Below are 22,172 nucleotides of genomic sequence, written 5' to 3'. Positions count from 1 at the left end.
AAGTACTGACATTCCTCTCCTCATGCGTTGTGATTCACATCCCCTCTTTCATTCTACACTGCTCATCACAAAAGGATGGAAGGGAAAAAAAATATAACTTCTTCACAGACTTTTTTTTGCCAAATTTGATCAATTTACTGGCAAAACCTGCCCCCTCCCCAATGTTTTGTATGAAAATGAGCCAGTGGAATGCATCTTTGCTAAGGAAATCGATATCATAAGGACACATTACGAAATTTGTCAGTTGTTTCGCTCAATGCCATGGTTCCTGACAATAGCATGTCATGATTTAAAAGCTTGTAAAATATTAAAAGTACATATTTCAATGGACCAAATGGCTTTCTTATTAAATAAGTACTTTTTGGAGAACAACTGTTCATGATATTTTAGAACTGGTTCTTACAAAACTGTGATTCCTGAAGTGAGATTATACCACTGGACACTCAAGTAAAATGTTTAGGCCAACCTCCAGCCTTTGTTTTTCAATGGTTGTCCAAACCTCTACACCAAATACTAACCAGACCATTCAGCACTGCAACTGAGCAAGAAAAGATAAAGGTTATAGATTTAATCCTCTGCCGATGAAAATCAAAGCTCTATGGACCTAGATTGTGATCCCTGGTGGAGACCATTTAAATCCACTTTTAAAGAGTCAACAGCTGACCTGTGCTAGGCTAATAATAATATGCCATGAATTGTATTGGAGGATGTACTTAAGTTGTTACAACCAAACACCACTGACAACAAAAAGTCTTTGTAATTTGTCTATTCATTCCTTGGTATTCAGTTATTGGCACAACTTGTATGCTCGTTCTTTCTATTTTACAGATTTTCTGCCCCATGCAACCCAGACAGAAGGTTGGATATCATCAGCAGCTTGTGTACCTCACTGATACTTTCCATTGATATCTTGTCTGCTCTGGCACTCAAACTTTGTCACATGTCAAACTTTGACCATATGTCAAACTGTCCCCAATTCCGGAAGCCAAATTATGCCTCCGGACACAAAGCATAAAATATTTTATCCCACTGCCAGCCTTTATTTTTCAAATGCTATGAAAGCCCCAATGTCTCGTATTGATAAACCACAAAGTACTGCACCTGAGGTGGGAAAGACAAAGATTATGTGCTTGACTGTCTGTTAAAGTAAATAAGACTGTAGAGCTAGACTGGCTAAACTGGGAGAGTCTATGGTGTAGAGTAAGCCTTTATGTACCTTGGTTAGGCCTATACTTTCTATATTGTGCATATACAAACTATTAACTACAACACACAAGGCTAAATCTTGAGATGCAAAGATCATTTAGGAAAATGTAATGTACTAACACAACTGACATAGTTCAAAAACTATTAAGATGGTCTAAGGAAGTGACTTTTTAACAATATGAAAGAATCATTTGAGAAAACCAACTGACTAGAAATAACTACTTAGTTTAGAAAAGTTTCAGGAGTGACAACAGCAGAGTAAAGGATGACAGGAGAGGCCAAGCCACCTTTGTGGTGCAAACATTTTCTCTTACCATGCACGGCGAAGACATTACAGTGCTGGGCCCCATGGCGTGATGACTCCTTCTTCCCACCCTTGATGAAGGCAGGTAGACTGGGTCTCCTCTGGTCCCCGACAAACTTTCCCGGCTGCTGCCCCATAAGGGCAGGGTGCCAGGTTGCAGCCGGGACTCTCACTTGCTCACTGTCCAACAGTTGCCACCCGGCACGTAGGTGATGGGGAGAAAACAGAAGCCCCTTCCACTGGCTCAGTTTGGCCTCTCCTGTGGTGTGGGTAATGAGGGTCAATACTGAAGGTCCTTGACACTCTGACAAGTCTCTTTTTATCATGCATTAATGATAAATGCGTGCTTTAGGTAAAAGAAAGAAAGAAAGATATTTGCATCGTAATCTGTAAAAATATACAATCAGGTTTAACGGATAAACTAAGGTAGGATAAAAAAAAACTCATCAAAAAGTGGGGTATGAATGTGTTGTAAGCTTGAACCACACAAGAAGTGCAATGATATTGTTTTTTTAAGCTAAATAAACTGTACAGTCCAATGATAAAGAGCCCTACCCTCATAAAGGGGACCCAGAAGTCTAATCTATAGTGTATGATGGTTAAAGTGGATTGGAGAGACAAATTTGAGGTATATGCTAATCATAGACTAAACAACTTAAGGCACAACTGATATCAGAAAATAAAGTCAAGATTGCCATGTCACCCAGTTTATAAAGCTAGTTAGAGCAGTTACTGTAAACATTACACACTTATATAGGCTAATCCTCCTTGTGTTACACTCCTTATTTGGCCACAAGATGATTTTAATTCTCCCTCACTTGTGTAGCCTATAGATCTCCGCTACCTCCCACTTTCTGTAAGCCTTTTACCCTCTCTGGGTAAAAAAAAAAGAAAAAAGTCCTTCTGCTTAGCCTATCCTATCTCATCACAATGAGAATAAGTTAACTAACATGTGAATAGAAATTGTGGGTCAAACAATCTAGGGTCAAGTAGGCCAAAGACTTAATTATTTATTTGAATTGTGGGCTAATCAGAAGTGACCATTTTTGCAGTGAATAATTAAATTCCTGACAAAACGTAGATTACTTAAAACCGAACACATAAATACAGAGCCTTTAAAGCTAAATTTATCTTTGCTAGCTAAATCACTTAAAAAAAGTAAAAACGTTCTCATTAAAAAAAACAACAAAAAAACCCAACACTCTGAATGAGCCACTGGAATTAAAATGGCAATAAAGACAGATCAGAAGAAGCGACATTTACGCCGATATCCAGATGTACATTGATAGTTAGCTGCCTACCTAGGGCTAATGTTTAAGCTATGGAGGCTAACGTTAGCTGGTGATATGCAGCGCGAGCCTCTGGAAGTGCACATCGGAGAAGTCAAAAGTTGCCTTACGCTTGGTTACTCATAATATCCCGGTGCTCGAGTCGTATATTGAACTTAAAATGTTTCAGATATAACATTAACGGCGGCAAAAAGAGAACAATTTTGTCAATTTGTCCATCCAACCCTTGGTATTCAACAAGTTTCCAAACTTCCGTATCCACTCTTCCCGTCTTGCAGATTGCGTCCCGTGCAGCCGGAGCGGGGCACCTCAGCGTTAAACCGCGGCGCGGACTCGGCGCAGCTGAGGGCAGGCGGCTCTCTCGCCACACGTTTCCCATAAAATATTCCCAAACATGTTTTTCCGGTGCCAAACTGTCGGTTACCGTCCCTGTAGTTCGCGCATGTATTCAGTGTTTTCACGTGGAAAATACAGGCAATTAACTACGGCCCAGTAGTTGTCGCTAAAGCCGCGTTATTCCCATATGCAAGGTGGTTTACTGAAATATGTGGGTGGGGGGATGCGTTCGACGTCAGTCAAAGTACGTGCGTGGGCTCGTTAAACAGGACGCAGGCAAACGTTTTCGAAATATCCGCGATCCATCCAGACTAGTGGAAGATCTCCTTTTGATGCTACGTTTTAGCCATCACACTCTACATTAGACACCAACGACCCCCACTCTAGTTTAAAACTTAAAAACTAAATGTATCGATGAGAGAACTGGAAAATGCACATCTCGCTGACTTCTTGTCCACATTGACAGTCGTGGATCGTTTCTCAGGAGAGAGAAAAGTGAATCTGATGTAGAGTTTCTCACGGATTTTACAGGCTGATTGTCTCACGTAGCCTTCAATCGCTTTGAGGAAAAGCGCAGCAGACTGATGTTAAACAATTAGTCTTCTTTTCAGCATCGGTAGCGCTCCCCAGTTCTCCTGGCGTGTGCGAGTTAAAATGTGTACAGTGACTAATACACTAACATGAATGTCAGAAAATTAGAGTAAAAAAAGTTTGAATTTTTATTGGAAACAACAGTTTATAAAAAATTACACATTTCCATCAATTCAAACAGGACCACTTAATTAACTGATATGGATGTTTTCTAACACTGAATTGAATTCATAGTTTCATTCATTCTTTCATTCGTTAGTTTTCTGTTTCTCTTAAGACGTTTCAAATGATCCATTCTATTAACATGTTTAATTAAATGATTCAATGGAGGACTCTGCAAAATATCAAGTTTTTGAGCTGGTGCTGAGTCTCAGGTATGGTTGTTATCTTGGTAATATAGATCACTTGGTCTATTTGCAATTCCAAAATCTGGAATGCAAATCAATGCATTACACAATAATGTCATGTGAAGAGGTAGAATGATTAGTTGGATTTTTTTTTATCCTTCATGTTCTGCCAGTTTCTCTTGTGTCAACATTACTATCTCCTCCATCACTTCTGGTTTTAGGATGTCCTTGATCTATGGAGACAACATAAGAATAAAGATTGTTCAATAATGGTGACACTGAAACGTGTGATTCTAAACATGCATGCATCTATATATAATAGAGGTGTTGGATATTGTACTCAATTCTTTATAATGTGTAGACACACACACACACACACACACACACACATATATATATATATATATATATATATATATATATATATATATATATATATATATATATATATATATGGCTCTCTTTGTGAATTCTCTTTATACATAAGTGGTGTGGGTTTTACAAGTTTAATCTAACAAACAGTTTATGCACTGTTAAATTGGATTGGTTGAAAGTCAAGTACTGCCTTACTGGGTGGTGAAGTGAAAACTCATAGCAATAGAGAATGCTAGTATCATACAGTAGGACTTTGTATGCATCCAAAGCAACCAGGCAGTTCCTCAACCGTGAGATCGCGGCCCGATCTGACACCGAGACAGGCTGAAAGTACAGAGACATAGTGAGATGTATGGAGACTGAGAATTTTAACAAGATTATTAAAATGGAATGGAAACAATGAAAAACACAGCGATACATTAATAGCATGACTAGTAAATGGGGAGAGAATCAAACAAACTAAAACTAAACAACCACATTTTTTATAGATAATTACTGACATGATGAAAATGCCACTGAAAATGTCATCATGTAAATACACAAAATGTAAATGTCTTTATGCATGCTCAATAATCCAGGTAAGAAAATCACAGAAAGGTGAATCAGTTCATCTAAACGTTTTATCCGGATGAACTGATTGAACTTTCTTTGATAAAATGTATATATTGTAGCGAATTCGGGGGGCAACCACAGGAACTGCCGCGGGCGGTTAGCGATGTCTCCTGCAGTACGGACGATATGGGTTCGCGTCTCGGCCGCGACAGTTCCTGTGGTTGCCCCCCATATTCGCTACAATATAATCTTTTCCCTCTATGACATTGACATTATAAATGTTCCTATTCTCCAAACTCCAAATGAGGCATTACCATTGTTTGCCATTCTCTATTTCCTTAAAAAAAAAAAAACCAACAAGATGACTGGCCCTTAATTATGAGTACCAGTGTGCCATCTTTTCAAATACTAAAATACTAAAATCCAACATCAAATATAGAAAATTCATATATACATTAATAGTCACATGAAAAAAAATAATTTTACACAAAAGTACAGAACTGATTCGCCTTTTCACAGAAAGGTGAAAAGGTGAATCAGTTCATCTGGACACAATAAGAGAAAGGTGAATCAGTTCACTAGGACACAACGTTTATTGAGAGAGAAACGTTTCATCACTCATCTAAGTGACCTCTTCAGGCTCAACTCACTGCAGGTATCCCCACCCTTATAAACAACACAGTGGCATAACGACCGAAACCAACGATCGGTTTCATATGCAATTTGCCGTGACCATTCACTAGAGTTACAATGGCCATGTGTACTATTCACTGAGGATTGGGGAATGGTTGCAATCACAGCATTGTAAGATGGCAACAGATGTACTCTTAGCCCCCCCCCCCCCCCGATTCAGGGATGGTCGTTCCCTCTTCACATAGATGGCGTCTTTGACTCCCCATTCAAACCAGCGTTCATATCCTCATCCTTGAAAGAGTGGCCACTGGCCTGTAGATGGGTGTAGACAGTGGAGTCCTGGCCTGATGTGTTAGCTCTCCTGTGCTGTGTCATCCTCTTGGCCAGCGTCTGTGTGGTTTCCCAGATGTACAAGTCACAGCAATCTTCCCGGCATTTAACGGCGTACACTATATTGCTCTGTTTGTGCCGGGGACTCGATTCTTGGGGCGAACCAATTTCTGGCGCAGCGTGTTTTGGGGTTTGAAAGCAACTGACACATGGTGTTTGGAGAATATGCATCTCAACTGTTCTGACACTCCCGCCACATATCTTACATACTACACTACACACTACCTTACATATCATACAATACAGTGATTGCAACTATTCCCCAATCCTCTGTGAATAGTACACATGGCCATTGAAATTCTAGTTAATGGTCACGCCAATTTGCATATGAAACCAATCGTTGGTTTCGGTTATTATGCAACTGTGCTGTTTATAAGGTCGGGGTATATCTGCAGTCCGTTGAGACTGACGAAGTCACTTGGATAAATGATGAAATGTTTTTCCAACTAAACATTGTGTCCAGATGAACTGATTCACCTTTCTGTGATTTCCTTACCTGGATTATTGAGCATGCATAAGGATATTTTCTCTGTACTTAATGTTTAATATTTACTATATTCCTCTCTTCTATTCCCCATTTCTTTATCCAACGTTAAATTTGAGAAGGTGGCACAGTTGGGCCACAATATGAAAAATGAGCTGACGACGTTTGTCAATCAAGCAGTAGGTGGTAAACAGGGATCCCCCATATTATGACTGCTTAAACTATTATGTAATGTTTTGCATGCGTCTTGTTTTCACCTCCAGATTTGTGAAGAAGCCCCCAGCCTTCTCATCCATTTGTTCTGCTGTGGGATACAGCCACACAAAACCATTTTTGCCCAAGATGACTGATGCCCCACATGGCAGGTTGTGGAAATGGGTCTTTTGGTTTTTTATCAGGGAAGGAGAAAACTTCATCAGCACCCCCTGGCCAAGCTGGTGACAGAAAAGTACAAAAACCATAACATCAGGAAAAAGAAGTATGTTGAGTTAGTAGTTGCGTTGCCTCTTAAAAATGATGGTGATCAGGCTGCTTAGTACTGGAAAACTCAAGAAGAAAGACGATGGACAGGTGGAAGAAGGGAGCAATGCCAGAGACCCAAAGCAAAAAAGGTGGCACAGTGTTTAGCACCGTCATCTCAGAGTAAGAAGGTTGTCGGTTTGAACCCCGCTGGGGCCATTTATGTGTGGAGTTTGCATATCCTCCCCTTGTGGTGAAATTGAGTACAGCTGAGAAGCAGGGGTTTTACAGACAGCTTAGAACAGAATATTTATTGAAAGGAAACAGCTATGCCAATGATACTGAAAATAAAAGCGAGAACAAAGATAAATGACCTCAGTTAAAGGGAAAACAGAGCTCAATGCAAGGCATGGTGGGTCTGCCAGAAAGGATGCAGGCAAAGCAAAGACTGAAAGCAGCAGCACTGACCCCCCCCCCCCCCATCATCTCCAGAGAGTTCGTGTTACTGTGTTTTTTCGGTCATATAAAATCAACAGCAGCATGTTGTCCTCAACCCATGATGCACTGATTGTCTCGAGTACTTTAGCAAGGCACTATAAACCATATGAGAAACATAATAGCTGAGATGACTGATTTGTTTGTTGATTGTTTATTGAATAACTGATTAACTACGTATTTTATGCAACTGTCAAGTCCATAGAGCATAAATGGTCAAATTAAGCGAAGGAACAAAGGGAAACACGTGGGACTTGATTGCCAAGACGACACTGAATAATGTAGTCATTTCAACATTTAAGAGTGGAAATGGGGCATCAGGGTAGTGTAGCGGTCTATTCCGTTGCCTACCAACACGGGGATCGCCGGATCAAATCCCCCTGTTATCTCCGGCTTAGTCGGGCATCTCTACAGACACAACTGGCCGTGTCTGCGAGTGGGAAGCCGGATGTGGGTGTGTGTGAGTGTGTGTGAGTGTGTGTGTGTGTGTGTCCTGGTCGCCGCACTAGCGGCTCCTCTGGTTGTTCAGGGCACCTGTTTGAGGGGGAGCAGGAACTGGGGGAGTAGCGTGATCCTCCCACGCGCTTCGTCCCCCTGGTGAAACTCCTCACTGTCAGGTGAAAAGAAGCGGCTGGTGACTCCACATGTATCGGAGGAGGCATGTGGTAGTCTGCAGCCCTGCCCGGATCGGCAGAAGGGGTGGAGCAGTGACAGGGACGACTCGGAAGAGTAGGGTAACTGGCCCGATACAATTGGCGAGAAAAAGGGGGGAAATTCTTCAAAAAAAGGAGCGGGAATGGTGTGTGCCATTATTTTCATATTGAGCAGCAAAGTAAAATGTCTCATTCCCTGTCCATGTAGGATGCCTTTTTGTAAACTACAGCATCTGTACTTATGCATTTAATTATTTATGTTTGTTTGTTTGTTTGTTTGTTTATGCATTCTCGATTTTACATATAACTGTGTGTGTTGGAGTGGCTCCGTCACTGACTGTAGGCAGTGCACACACACACATACACACATATTCCCCACTCCCTTCCATTCTCACTAAGTAGTAAGTAAACCTCGCTATTATCCCTCTTTCCTTCTCCGTTTCAGTAGCACAACCAAGGATGCACACTCGGTAGTTCTATTTTCCATTACAAATGCATTCATGCAAACATTTTATTCGCTTACCATTTGTGGTAGCGCGTTGCATAATCACAACGCCGTCCCCCATCAATGAGTTTGGTTGCAAAACAGGGGTGTAACATTTTCCTGTTAAACGGGATGTTCTCGCACGCTTTCACGGTCACATGACCTGCATAATTATGTTTCTTGATTGAAATGTTCATTTTTGCTGCAGATAACTTGTTTTTGGTTTAAAATATGTTTGGGTTTAAGAAGCTGTAAATTCCATATTTGGTAGGAAAATGTGTTCATTGAATTTATTTTTATGTAATTATTAAGCCTACTGGGAGGGGCTACTGGTTTAAAAGGGCTGCCTTTGGCCCTGGTGGAGTCAGTGTTGGCTTGGTTACAGAGAAGGTAACTTCTAATGAATTTTCAGATTTTTTTTTTGGTTTTTTGGATTGTTTTGTTTTTTTGAAACTTGAGTTATTGAGGAACTCCATCCATCCATCCATCCATTATCCAAACCGCTTATCCTACACAGGGTCATGGGGATGCTGGAGCGTATGCCAGCATTTGTGCCATTACTGAGGAACTCCTTTGAGTAATATTTTGCACTCCTGTATATAGAGAATTTTGTTTTGCTGTCTTTCATCTTTTTGCACTTTTTTGTAAATATTCTAACTGCCTGCACCTTGGGAGGCAGGCATAATAAATCACACCATCATCATATCTTCCGACTACGCCCGTTTTTCCAATTTTTGAGAAGTCTGAAACAGAATCCCGTGACAATGCGCTACATAGCTTCCAATTCATTTCATCCTCTGCGTTGACCGAACAAATTTCTCTTAGGTCCATTTTCCAAACATTTTTAAATATGCTCTTACTTTTGCTGGTTTACAATTAAATCTCAGATTTTAGATAAATGCTCGCCGTGAACAAGTCACAGATACATTCCTTTTTGGTTGGTTCACTCGCACCTGTAAAAGCAGCTTAAAACGGCCATAAAGTGGATTTTGTTCACACTACCGTTTGTTTGGTAATCTATCAAAATGTTTCTTGAGTCCGCAAATTGCAAGTGCTACAGAATACTGACTCCAGCTCGTATTCACACATGAGCCAGGACACATTGAATTGAGGGAAGATTTACTGGGTAGGCGGCATGTGTGAATGGGGTTTTTGACAGCACTTGGTGATAAGACTGCCAGGGGTCCTAGCTGCTTTCACTGAGATCATTGGTTTCACCAGTGATCTAAACTAGAAACTGACATTTTTTGGATTTCTGCAGGATGGGAGTCAGTTTCAATACTCATCCCGTGATTGGGACGGGACAGGAAAAAAGTGTGCGGGACCAGGAACCATAATAACAATATGGGAATTTTTTTATAAATAAACACACAGTTCTAATATGAATAAACTTGGTTTTCTTTATTTTAAACAATAATGCTAGTCATTCTGTTGTGTTTTTGGCTGGACCGGACCAGTGGGCAAGCTCTACAAACATGAACGTCCCTGATCAACCACGTTTACAATGACAAGAGAACAAGTCACACGATTAGGCTGCTGGATCAGGTGACCAACGATGAGTTTCCCTGTTGGCCATTGCTCTTTCAAAATTAATCAGCACAGCAGTTCCAGCTCAATCTATATTTATCGCACGCTAACAAACAGAATAGCTACCATAGCTAAACAAGGCCTGAGAAAAACTTAAAAGATAAGGCTAATAAAGTTGAATCATCAAGAGGGCAGTGGCCCAGTATGGGAAACAAAGCAGCGTGTTTACAACCCTAAGTGCCGCCAAAAACCAAGCTACAGAGGGCAGCTATAAAATCAGGCAATGCATTGCTCAACATGGGAAGCAATTCTCCGATGGAGAGTATATAAAGGAGGCTTCCCTCAGCAGTTTGCAGGTCATAAGTGCAGCATGGTGGTGCAGTGATTAGCGCTGTCGCCTCACAGCAAGAAGGTCCTAGGTTCGAACCCCGGGATTGTCCAACCTTGGGAGGTTATCCCAGGTCCTTTCTGTGCAAAGTTTGCATGTTCTCCCTGTGTCTGAGTGGGTTTTCTCCAGGTGCTCCGATTTCCCCCACCATCAAAAAGACATGCATGTTAGGGGTTAATACTCCTGTCTGTGCCCCTGACCGAAGCATGGCAAGATGAACTGGAGTTGGTCCCCGGGCGCTGCACAGCAGCTGCCCACTGCTCCTAGCTACACAGCTAGGATGGGTTAAATGCACAGGAATAATTTCCCCACGGGGATCAATAAGTAGTAAAATAAAAAAATAAAATGAAATATTTGATGGGTTACCAAATGAAGACATGATCATCAGTTCTGCAAGAACTGTAGAGAGGCGCATTATAGACATGACTGAAAACACAAGGCACCAGCAAACTCTTGCATTGAACAATGCGTCGGTATTCAGTGTAGCTCTTGATGAGAGTGTGGATATAAACAATGCTCTACATCTAGCAGTGGTTACCAGATATTGCGACAAGGGTCACACTAAATCGGTAAGATTGAATTAATTTTCTTTTTTGCCCTAGTAATTTACATACATTTGCAGAAATAAAGAGTGAGTACATTTGCACAAATAAAGAGTGAGTGTGCTTGTGCGTGTGTATCTTTTGGAACCTAGATGGGGAAGCAGCAGTAAATAAATAAATAGATTAATGCTCATTATGAAAATCAACTGACACTCAGATCTGTAATTTTTATTTAAGTGGCACGAGACATCCAAAAGGTTGCCGACCCCTGCTATAGACAGACTGCCAATATTGTCTTTCATTGGAAATACTGGAAAAACTGTGGCTAAATAAATCACAGCTTTCATGTCAAACAATTTTTTTTAATAACTTCAACCTGTGTTTAGTTGTTTTCATTCTATTGAAACTGTGCTCAACAAAGTGGTAAATGATCTTCTGCTTGCATCAGATTCTACCTCAATATTATTGTTATTCAGTCTTGATGCAGCACTTTGACACCATCCATCACAGTATACTCCTAGAACGGCTTGAGAATTACGTAGGGGCGTCTTGAATGGTTCTTTCTTGGCTTAAGTCCTATTTAGCTCGAGGAACAGATTGGGCTCTATTTTCATGCTGGCGCAGAGCTGGCAGAGGAACAAATGCAAGCTTGTTGACAGTTTCCTTGAGCGCAAGGTGAATTTTCCTGCCTACATCCATTTAATAATTGCGTGGCTTGGAAAGGAACTCACTGAAAGAGATGGCTGGTATGGCATAGCTGGGGGAGTGTTAATACAGATCTGCTGGCATAGTACAAATTTAGTGTCCAGCTTAACTTGAAATTGCACTAACGCCTCAACAGACTCAGACCACGTCTAAACTGATTCAGGTGTACTGAGCTATTTTCATGCTATAGTACCCCCCCCCCTTTTTTTCTCCCCAATTGTACTTGGCCAATTCCCCCACTCTTCACAGCCATCCCGGTCACTGCTCCACCCTCTCTGCTGAACCGGGGAGGGCTGCAGATTGCCACATGCCTCCTCCGATACATGTGAAATCGCCAGCCGCTTCTTTTCACCTGCCAGTGAGGAGTTTCATCAGGTGGCTGTTGTGCGTGGGAGGATCACACTACCCCCCCCCCCCCCGAACAGGCACCCCGACCGACCAGAGGAGGCGCTCGTGCAGCGAACAGGACACATAACCACATGCGGTTTCCCACCCGCAGACATGGCCAATTGTGTCTGTAGGGACGTCTGACCAAGCCGGAGGCAACACGGGGATTCCAACGGTGATCCACTACCCAGACACCCCTCACGCTGTAGTTTAAGCACAGGCACACGGGAACATCTATCCAAATGTGCTTTAACGGATGTAAGCCTATGCATTTCATCCCACCGAAGTAAATATTGAAGGAACATTCCAAATATGTTAATCAGAATAAAACATTAATTAAATAAAACATTAAGTAGCTACTAAATTTTATGTGAATCAAAGAATTTGTGCTCATCGCAATGCTCAGAAAATTCAACCTGGCTTAATAAAGTAAATGTCTGTCTGGTCCAGACAGATGTATCCACACAGACAAACAGTCAATACTGGAACCTGACTTCGGGAATCCCATCAACGAAGTACCTAATAATCTACAGAACCAAACATCTGTTATCAAAAGTGTGACCACAGATCGTCCAAAGTGTTGCTCATCAAAATTGTCAACTAATAATACAAGGTGCCTAATTACAATTAATATTTCCCCTATTGGTAGCTTTAAAGTTCTGCCTACTACTAATCACTTCCAAAAGATGCTTAAATTTGGTTTCATAAATATCAGATCATTGTCTACCAAGCCTTACTAATAAATGATCTGATTCTTGAACATAGTTATGATGATTGGGTTATGTGAAACACGGCTGAAACCAAATGTTTTCCTTCCCTTAAATGAAGCTTCCCCACCTGACTATACTTATGCCCATGTAGCTCAGGCAAATAAACAAGGTGGGGCTGTTGACTTAATATCTGTCTATTTTCAATCTGACTTCTAGAATCTAAATTCCAATCTTTTGAGGCTCTTGTTCTGGGTCCATCTCCCTCAGCCATGAATAGACTCGGCTCAGTCCAAATTGTTATAGTCTATTGACCTCCTAGCTCTTACTATTTCTTGAAGAATTTGGAGAATCTGTCTCAGGTCTTGTTACTCATTCTGGAGATTCTAATTCTTGGTGATTTAAAAATTCATCTGAATAAGGCTGCTGATCCTCTAAGTAAAGCCTTTCTGGCGCTTACTTTTCGGTCCGCTCAGTTTGGTCAAGAGTCGAGTTATCACAGTGGTAACACACGTCATTTGGTTCTATCTAAAGGGATAGCTGGTTCTGATCTGAATGTCCTGCCAACCACATCTGCTGTGTCAGATAATGTTCTCATCAAATCTGAAGCATTATTGGCCTGTCCAGTTAATGTTGGAACAGATGTAATTGCCACTCGTCACATTGGTCCCTCCACTGCAGCTGCATTTGGCCAGCAGCTGCCTGAATTCTTGGCTCCTTTCACTGTAGTGACTTGACTCTGTTGAAAATTTCACTAGTGACTTAAATGTGGCCCTCTCTAGTCTCACCGATTCAGTTTCACCTCTCACTACCACAGCTAGGTGACTACAGAAGCCTACAACCTGGTTTAACGACGAGACACATGCTCTTAAGCAGTCCTGTAGGAGACTGGAACATAAATGGCAAAAATAAAAACTGGACCTTTTTCACCTATCCTGGCATGAGTGTTTATTGAAATACAAGCGTGCTTTATCTGAGGCAAAAGCAGTGTATCCCCCTCACTTAATCAATATTAATAAACATAACCCCAAATTTCTCTTTGACACTGTATCTAAACTTACTAAACAGCAGTCGTCTATTTGCTGGTCACCATTCACGGCCCATGAGTTTCTAGACTTTTTCTCCAATAAGGTTGATGAGCTCAAAAACAAATAGTTCTTCGACTCCAGCTACTCCTGCAGATCCTGTCTTATCAAATTCATATCTATAGTCACTGTTATTACAACCTTTACCAACCAAACCTTTTAAAGACCTCTGGCCTTTCCTGGGACCTACAATTGTTAATTTATCACTTACTACTGGCACTGTTCCCAACAGTTTTAAGACAACTGTGGTTAAACCTCTGCTGCTTAAAAAAAAACACACCTCGATCCAGGGTTTCTTAGTAACTATTGACCAGTCTCTAATCTTCCATTCTTTTCTAAAGTACTAGAGAGAGCGGCGTATCAACAATTTTCGACCCATATAGAAGAAAACTATCTATATGAACCTTTTCAATCGGCTTTCAGGGCCCGTCACTCCACTGAAACTGCTCTGACCAGAGTGGTGAACAATCTTTTATTAGCTATGGACTATACAGATGCAGACTGCGGATGACACAACCATCATTGGCCTTATCCGGGATGGTGACAAGTCTGCATATAGACGGGAGGTTGAGCAGTTGGCCCTCTGGTGTGGCCATAACAACCTGGAGCTGAATACGCTCAAAAGTGTGGAGATGACAGTGGACTCGAGGAGGAGCCCTCTCAACACTGCCCTCGCTCACCATATTCAACAGCACAGTGTCTGTGGTGAAAACCTGGATTTCTGGGTTCTACAACCTCCCAGCACCTAAGGTGGGCATCCAACATAGACACAATCATCAAAAAGAGCCAGCAGAGGATCTACTTTCTCTGCCAGCTCAAGCAGTGCAACCTGCCTCAGGAACTGCTGATTGAGTGCTACATTGCAATAATCCCGTCTGTCCTCTGGACGTCCATCACTCTCTGGTTTGGATCAGCCACCAAACAGGAGAGGGACAGACTACAACAGACAGTTAAGTCTGCAGAGAAAATCATTGATACCAACCTGCTCTCCATTCAGGACTTATACACCTTCAGAGTCAGAAAATGGGCAGGCAACATCACTGCAGACCCATCACAACCTAGTCAAAACCTGTTCCAACTCCTCAACTCTGGCAGGCACTACAGAGCACTGTATCCCAAAACAATCAGATATAAAAACAGTTTCTTTCCATGGGCTGTCATCCAAATGAATGCTTAACACTGCTAAATAAATCCAACCATTTCGTATATATTGTACTGTACATTGTACGTACACTGACTGGTAAGCTCTGTCATGTCCATCTATCTCAAATATGTGTGTAAGTAACCGGCTAACATCTATTTCTGCATCTCTAATAAATTCTCTACACCATTAGACTTTATCACCTCTTATTTCACCTGTACATACTCAATCCTTGTGTATATATCTGAAGATTGTTGTGTGGTAGTGTTGGTATTCTATGTTAAGCACACTGAGAGAGCCATGAAACTGGAGCCAAATTCCATGTATATGTATGTGCAAACCTACATGGCCAATAAACATGATTCTGGTTCTGATTGAACAAGCCACTCAGAACTTACCCTTGGGGTGATGTCACACCAGAAACAACCCACCATGCTCTGGCTAAGCAGACATGTTAAGGGAGGGAACAGGGCCAGCAATATTGCCAATCAAATAGCGGCTCATGAATAAAGCTATTATTATGTTAATGATCCCAAATAGCCTGTTTCATTAGAGGTGGGCATGGAGCACTGGAAACCAAACAACTTTTGGTGAAACCAAATAACCTTTGGTGAGAAAATGTCACAGGTGTGTTTCATTAGTTATACCAATATGTCAAGAAAGTAGGAAAATATGCCCCTTTATACATTTACTTCTTAGGAATATACAGGGAGAGTTGTTCAGTGGTTCTTTTTTCCCATTTTAACTTTTTGATTCAAATATTGTGACTGTAACCCACTGCAACCAATGTGTTATGAAGCAAACCAATAATGATAACTTTATGTATATAGCACTTTTCTAAAACAATGTTACAAAGTGCTTTACAAAGAAATAAAACCAGACAAAGCAAAATATGAGTAAGACCAAGTGAATAAGATAAAAATAAAAACAGTATAAATAAATAAAGACAAATATCAAACACTTGTAAAAGCTTTCTTTTACAAACCTTTGTAAAAGAACAGTTTTAGTATGAGATTTAAAAGAAGTTAGAGACTTGATTTGTCTTAGGAGTTCCATAGTGTGGGGGCTCTAACAGCAAAAGCCCAATCCCCCTTTGTAACAAACCGAGACCTAGGAATAACCAGCAAGGCTCCATCTACAGATCTTAATGTTCAAGGGGGCACATACCAGGTCAATAAATCAGAAATGTATGTAGGGGCAAGACCATTTAAAGCAGCGGTCGGGAACCTATGGCTCGCGAGCCATATATGGCTCTTCCGGTGACGGCATATGGCTCCCAGACAATTTTGAGTTGAAAATTATTTTTTTTTCAAAAAAATCAGTTTGAACTGATTTTAAAATACTTGTGATATTTCTTAATAATACTGTGTCATTTTAAAGTAAACAGAAATTAGTTTTGAAGATAAATTTCACGGGTCACGGGTCACCCGTGGGTCGGGTCGGGAACCAATGGCTCGCGAGCATGTCCGGGTCATTGTAAAGGTGAAGAAATCAATTTTATCAGATAGCCAACTAGTTTATCCGCTTCAACCCTTGTAACGGAAAAGATGGCGAAAAGAAAAAAAGACGATGATTACCGTGCATTCCAGGCTGCGTGGACAGAGGAATTTGCATTTGTGGAGAGAGCAGGATCTGCGGTATGTCTAATATGCAATGATAAAATTGCATCGATGAAACGGTCAAATATAAAGCGGCACTTCGATACGCACCATGCTTCATTTGCATCGAAATATCCAGCGGGGGACAGCAGGAAAAGGGCATGCGAGGAGCTACAGCGGAGAGTGCAGACGAGTCAGCAGCAACTACGTGTGTGGACCAAGCAAGGTGACGGGAATTCCGCTAGCTTTGCGGGGGCTTTGGCAATAGTAAGGAATGGAAAGTCATTCACAGATGGCGAGTATGCCAAAACATTCATGCTTGATGTGGCCAATGAACTGTTTGATGACTTCCCAAATAAAGACAAGATAATCAAACGAATAAAAGACATGCCCCTGTCAGCAAGAACTGTGCACGATCGTAGCATCATGATGGCAAATCAAGTCGAGGAAACACAAATTAAGGACATAAACGCCGGGACATACTTTTCTCTCGCGTTAGATGAGTCAACAGACGTTAGCCATCTATCTCAGTGCAGTATCATTGCCAGGTATGCTGCAGGTGACACACTGCGTGAGGAAAGCTTGGCTGTTTTGCCAATGAAAGGGACAACAAGAGGAGAGGATTTATTCATGTCTTTCATGGAGTTTGCTAAAGAAAAAAAATTACCGATGGATAAACTTATTTCTGTCTGTACTGATGGTGCACCCTGTATGTTGGGGAAGAACAAAGGATTTGTAGCGCTTCTCCGTGAACATGAAAAGAGCCATCCTAAGTTTTCATTGCATCCTGCACCAGGAGGCGCTTTGCGCTCAGACGTGTGGCCAGGAGCTTGGCGAGGTGATGTCTCTGGTCATTCGAGTGGTCAACTTTATTGTTGCCCGAGCTTTAAATGATCGCCAGTTTAAAGCTCTGTTAGAAGAAGTTGGGAATCATTATCCCGGTCTGCTTTTACACAGCAACGTGCGTTGGTTGTCAAGGGGGAAGGTGCTCAGCCGTTTTGCAGCTTGCCTGAGTGAAATCCGGACTTTTCTTGAAATGAAAGGCGTCAAGCATCCTGAGCTAGACAACACTGACTGGCTCCTGCAGTTTCACTATCTCGTGGACATAACTGGCCATCTGAACCAGCTCAATGAGAAAATGCAAGGTATTGGAAATACAATCTCATCCCTTCAACAAGCAGTGTTTGCATTTGAAAGCAAGCTGGAAGTCTTTCTCAGGGACATTGAAACAGGTCGTCTTCTGCAATTTGAAAGACTGCAACAATTTAGAGATGCATGCTTAGCAAGTGACTCCACTCAACATCTGGATCTCCAGCAGCTAGCTGGCTTTACGTTCAATCTCCTGCAGTCATTCAAAGCACGTTTTGGAGAATTTCGTGCGCGCACTGGTCTTTTCAAGTTCATCACTCATCCACATGAGTGTGCAGTGGACAAAATCGACCTGACATGCATCCCCGGGGTCTCTATCGGAGACTTTTAGCTGGAAGTTGCTGACCTGAAGGCATCAGACATGTGGATGAGTAAGTTCAAGTCACTTAATGGAGAGTTGGAAAGTCTTGCGCGACAGCGAGCAGAGCTGGCGAGGGAACACAAGTGGACAGAAATTAAAAATCTTCAACCTGAAGACCAGCTGATTCTTAAAACTTGGAACGAGCTTCCTGTGACATACCACACAATGCAGCGTGTGAGTATTGCCGTATTGACCATGTTTGGCTCTACATATGCATGTGAACAGTCTTTCTCGCATATGAGGAACATTAAGACCAACCTACGCTCACGTTTAACTGATGGAAGCCTCGGCGCCTGCATGAAGCTCAACCTCACCACGTATGAACCAGACTACAAGGCCATCAGCAAAACCATGCAGCACCAGAAGTCGCATTAAAAGTAAGACATATTTAATTTATTATACGTTAAAAATACTATATGGCTCTCAATGAAATATATTTAGAAATATTTGGCTTTTATGGCTCTCCCAGTCAAAAAGGTTCCCAACCCCTGATTTAAAGCCTTACAAGTGAGCAATAAAATTTTAAAATCAATTCGAAATATAACAGGGAGCCAGTGTAGGGAGGCAAGCACAGGAGTGATATGGTTATTTGAGTTACATGTTTTGTCCCACTTCACTACACTTACTTGGTGCTTTGTCAAGACTTACCTTTCCATACTTTAAACTGCGGGTATGAAGTGATAGCACCCCATCTGAGTAGACAGACTGCACCTCTGCCTGAAAAAATAAGTTCAGAAGAAAGTTACACAGAAACTTGGTACGACGAATAAGGACTCTGTTGCTTTTTAAAAAAAGGATTCCTGTAAAAGGTGAAATATGAGGACGAGCATACACTGATAAGATCCCCTTCTTTAAGGTAGTCTCTCATTTTCATTTCATCCTCTGCCGATCTTCTCCTCTAAAAACAAACATAAGTTAACAACGGTGAAAAAGTGAATTACCTTTGGGATCCCCACTCAAGCTCATTTTGCAACCTTTATGCCGGGATCAGACTACATGATATTTTTTATCTTTCACGATGATCACCTTGTCAGATTATAGTGTCATACATTCTGGCCATGTCTTGGCTGGGAGACTGCGACACTACAAGTATGACCCCGACCAATCATCGTATGCTGCCTTTCACGATCTTGTGCAAGTTCATAGGTCGTCGAGGAGGAGGGTCAAGAAATTGTCGATTATGTCTACAGAAGCGCTATGTGTGATGCTGACGTTCTTGTGTTCCGAAAAGAAAAAGAAAAGTAAGAAAAAACGATTATGGACGCTGCTGCTGCAAGTGCTACTGGGGAATGATAACCTAGCAAAGCTTTACCAGCTACTAATCGAGTTGCTGAAGTGCCTCTGCTATTTCTCACCAACATTTAGCCTGTCTTTTTTGACTCTCATGGTAGTCCCTCAAGGAAACATCAAAAAGGCAGGGGTATTGTTGCCACTGCTCAACGAACCTTTCCTCGGTTTCGTCATTCCACCTGAAAGCAGCAGCATCGCTTTCTCTTTGCCATGTTTACATATGTGCACCAGAGAGCACACTGTCATCCTATTGTTCAACATCAAGGAACATGTCTTAGGAGTTGTCAAAAATCTGACATGCTAAAATTTTCTTCAGCGTGTTGTGGGGTATACCCGTGGTGGCCACAAAGCTGTTCTTCAATTATACTACAAGGGGTAAAGATGCCCGTTCATCGTTTCCAACGTTCATAATCGGCCCTGATTATTTTTAATATGTGCCTGCACATTGTTTTTAATGACAATAACATTGAATTGAATTGAATTGAATTGATGTTGGAAATTTGTCAGCGACGACAAAACTCTGTCAAAGTCGGGCTGAATTCATGTAGTCTGATGCCGGCATTAGACTGCCATTGCTTCCAAGTTAACAGTAACATATCTGTGTCAGGAGTGTATACTTCATTAGTCTTGCAACTCACCAACTCTCCCCCACGAAGATTGACAGAAGACAACTGGAGAACAGAATCAAGGTTGCTGTTTGTCTCTACTCTCCACCTCTTCTGTTGCACCTATATGTATTACAAAGCCAACATTTTGCAACAATTTTAACTATAATCCATCCCTTGTGAGGAATTCCTTTCAGCAAAAATTTAAAAGGTCAACATAACATGATAGAAAACCTGACAGTGATCTACCTCTATGATTCGACCAACAACCACATCTCCAGTCACTCCACTGAATCTGCAAATGAAAACAGTAAGGCATGCCTTCATTATATCTCTGCAGATAAGACAAATATTGCATAGCCACTACTTTTACGAGTTGTAATAAAGTACATAACTCACAGCAAGTATCAAGTAAATACACTTAGTCAAGCCTGTACAACTTGACACTTTTTTTAAAAAAAAGTGCATTTGAAGAACCACATGCATCTATAGACAGAAACCATTCTACAATGTTGATGTGGTATCACTGGTCAATGCTGCAGCTCATGACATTAATTCAGTCACCTGGTTTTATGAGGTCTGACATATATCAGTTTGTCCACTCTCTCAACTTCTCCAGCGACCGAGGCGGTGGCTGTCTCCTCGCACAGGTAAGTACCATGACCCCTTGGGATGAACCGTAAAACAACCATGAGTGATGCAGCTTGTTGAAGCAGCATTTATTAGAAACAAACGACTCGCTATTGCTCAGTATGTTCCACATTCAGCTGAAGCCACTCACCTCATAAAACTATTGTCTTTAGTAATTATATCACCGGGAATAACTAAATTTTTCTTATTACACTGGCCGAAAAGTGAAATTGACAGCGGTACATGTTTGCGAACAGTTGTTAATCTCATATCTACAGCCATGCTGCCGATGTTTTCGCTCACGATTTTGCGCCTCTTCCGCTTCCCCCCGCCTCCTCTTCTTCTGCTTTTCCTCTTCTTCTTCTTCTTCTTCGTCTTCTTCTTCTTCTTCTTCTCCTCCACCTCCCCCTTCTTCTTCTTCTTCTTCTTTTTCTTCGTCTTTTTTGTTTTTCGGTTTGGCGATCGGCAAGGACCTTGCAGCTGCATTACTGTCACCTACCGGAATGGAGTGTGAAACTATATTTAGCAGACCTGGGGAAAAAAATAAGAACTAAATTATCTCTATTAACCTTGTTTCCTTCAGATCGTTAATTAAGTGATTGTATATTCTCCACGCCGTATCGCCAAGTAGGTTCCCTACAATGAAACTTAGTTTAGCTTTGTCTTTATGCATGCTCCATAATCCAGGTAAGAAAATCAAAGAAAGTTGAATCAGTTCATCTGGGTACAACGTTAGTGTTCATAAAAGAAATTGATTGAGAAGAAATTCCTCTCTCAGAATCTTAGATAGAAAAAACAATTTGGAGATTGGTATGCAGTTACATAGGGACAGGGGCTCCAAATTAGGTTTCTTCAGCAGTGGGTGAACAATGGCATGCTTAAAACTGTCTGGAAAAGAACCAGAGGCCAGAATTTACAGAATAACAGGGCTGATAGTTGAAAATACCTCCTTGAACAGCTTACTGGGAATGATGTCTAAGATGCTGGAGGAGGAGTTCATACTGGAGACTGTACTCTCTTGACACTGAAATTGTAATTGGTTGAAACTGAGTAAAAGAGGCAGATTTAACATGGGAATGGAATGAGGGCAAGAGCCTGGCTGGATTTGGGACCAGAAATTATCCCCCTTATTTACAAAATGAGTGCGAAAGTGTTCAGACAACTCAACATCGGTTTCAAAAAGAGAAGTGAAGGGACCATTAATAATAGAATCAATTACCCTAAAGAAAACTTTAGGATTGTGGTTATTTCTTGATATTAGTTCAGAGAAGTACGCTGATCTTGCATCCTTAACTGCCTTCTGGTAAATTAATATTTTTAAGGGTGTTATGCGCTAATTCTGACTTGTTGACCTTACACTGTTATTCTGAACCTCCATGTGCTATGCTCTCTGGCTCCCAGCAGAGTAGTTCAGCAGGGTCCAATCAAATGGCCTCCAGGAAGCCAGCACAGAAAGTGG

At 41.4% G+C, this 22,172-nt stretch overlaps 2 protein-coding genes across 2 annotated transcripts in view; both read right to left on the bottom strand.

Moving 5' to 3' along the window:
* abl1 (c-abl oncogene 1, non-receptor tyrosine kinase) overlaps positions 1 to 3,273 on the bottom strand; it is an 87,655-nt gene extending 84,382 nt beyond the window's left edge. Inside the window, exons 1-2 of the mRNA XM_056290543.1 lie at positions 2,812 to 3,273; positions 1,521 to 1,769 (exon numbers count right to left, since the gene is read on the bottom strand). Of these exons, the coding sequence (XP_056146518.1) occupies positions 1,521 to 1,647 (127 nt within the window). The 5' untranslated portion in view covers positions 1,648 to 1,769; positions 2,812 to 3,273. The remainder of the gene's footprint in view (positions 1 to 1,520; positions 1,770 to 2,811) is intronic.
* A 573-nt stretch (positions 3,274 to 3,846) lies between these two features.
* Positions 3,847 to 21,098, bottom strand: exosc2 (exosome component 2). The gene is made up of 9 exons (XM_056290973.1): positions 20,865 to 21,098; positions 20,648 to 20,749; positions 20,333 to 20,378; positions 20,117 to 20,206; positions 19,021 to 19,086; positions 18,837 to 18,905; positions 6,765 to 6,941; positions 4,644 to 4,772; positions 3,847 to 4,306 (listed from the first exon to the last, which is right to left on the bottom strand). The coding sequence occupies exons 1-9, from the start codon at positions 20,993 to 20,995 to the stop codon at positions 4,226 to 4,228; spliced, it is 891 nt and encodes a 296-aa protein (XP_056146948.1). The 5' UTR covers positions 20,996 to 21,098; the 3' UTR covers positions 3,847 to 4,225.
* Positions 21,099 to 22,172: the final 1,074 nt, after the last annotated feature.

The sequence above is a fragment of the Lampris incognitus genome, chromosome 12, assembly GCF_029633865.1.
Source record: "Lampris incognitus isolate fLamInc1 chromosome 12, fLamInc1.hap2, whole genome shotgun sequence".
Taxonomy (NCBI): domain Eukaryota; kingdom Metazoa; phylum Chordata; class Actinopteri; order Lampriformes; family Lampridae; genus Lampris; species Lampris incognitus.
Note: the sequence above shows the minus strand (reverse complement) of the source record. Positions and strands in the feature narration are given on the sequence as shown.

Bases quoted from the DNA above. Each gene is read 5' to 3' on its own strand.
- exosc2 (XM_056290973.1), bottom strand. From the start codon at position 20,995: ATGGCTGTAGATATGAGATTAACAACTGTTCGCAAACATGTACCGCTG. The intron at 20,750-20,864 runs GTGAGTGGCTTC...GTTCATCCCAAG, and splicing joins AAAGACAATAGTTTTATGAG to GGGTCATGGTACTTACCTGT. The intron at 4,307-4,643 runs GTAAGGCAGTAC...TTGTCTCCATAG, and splicing joins AGTTTTCACTTCACCACCCA to ATCAAGGACATCCTAAAACC.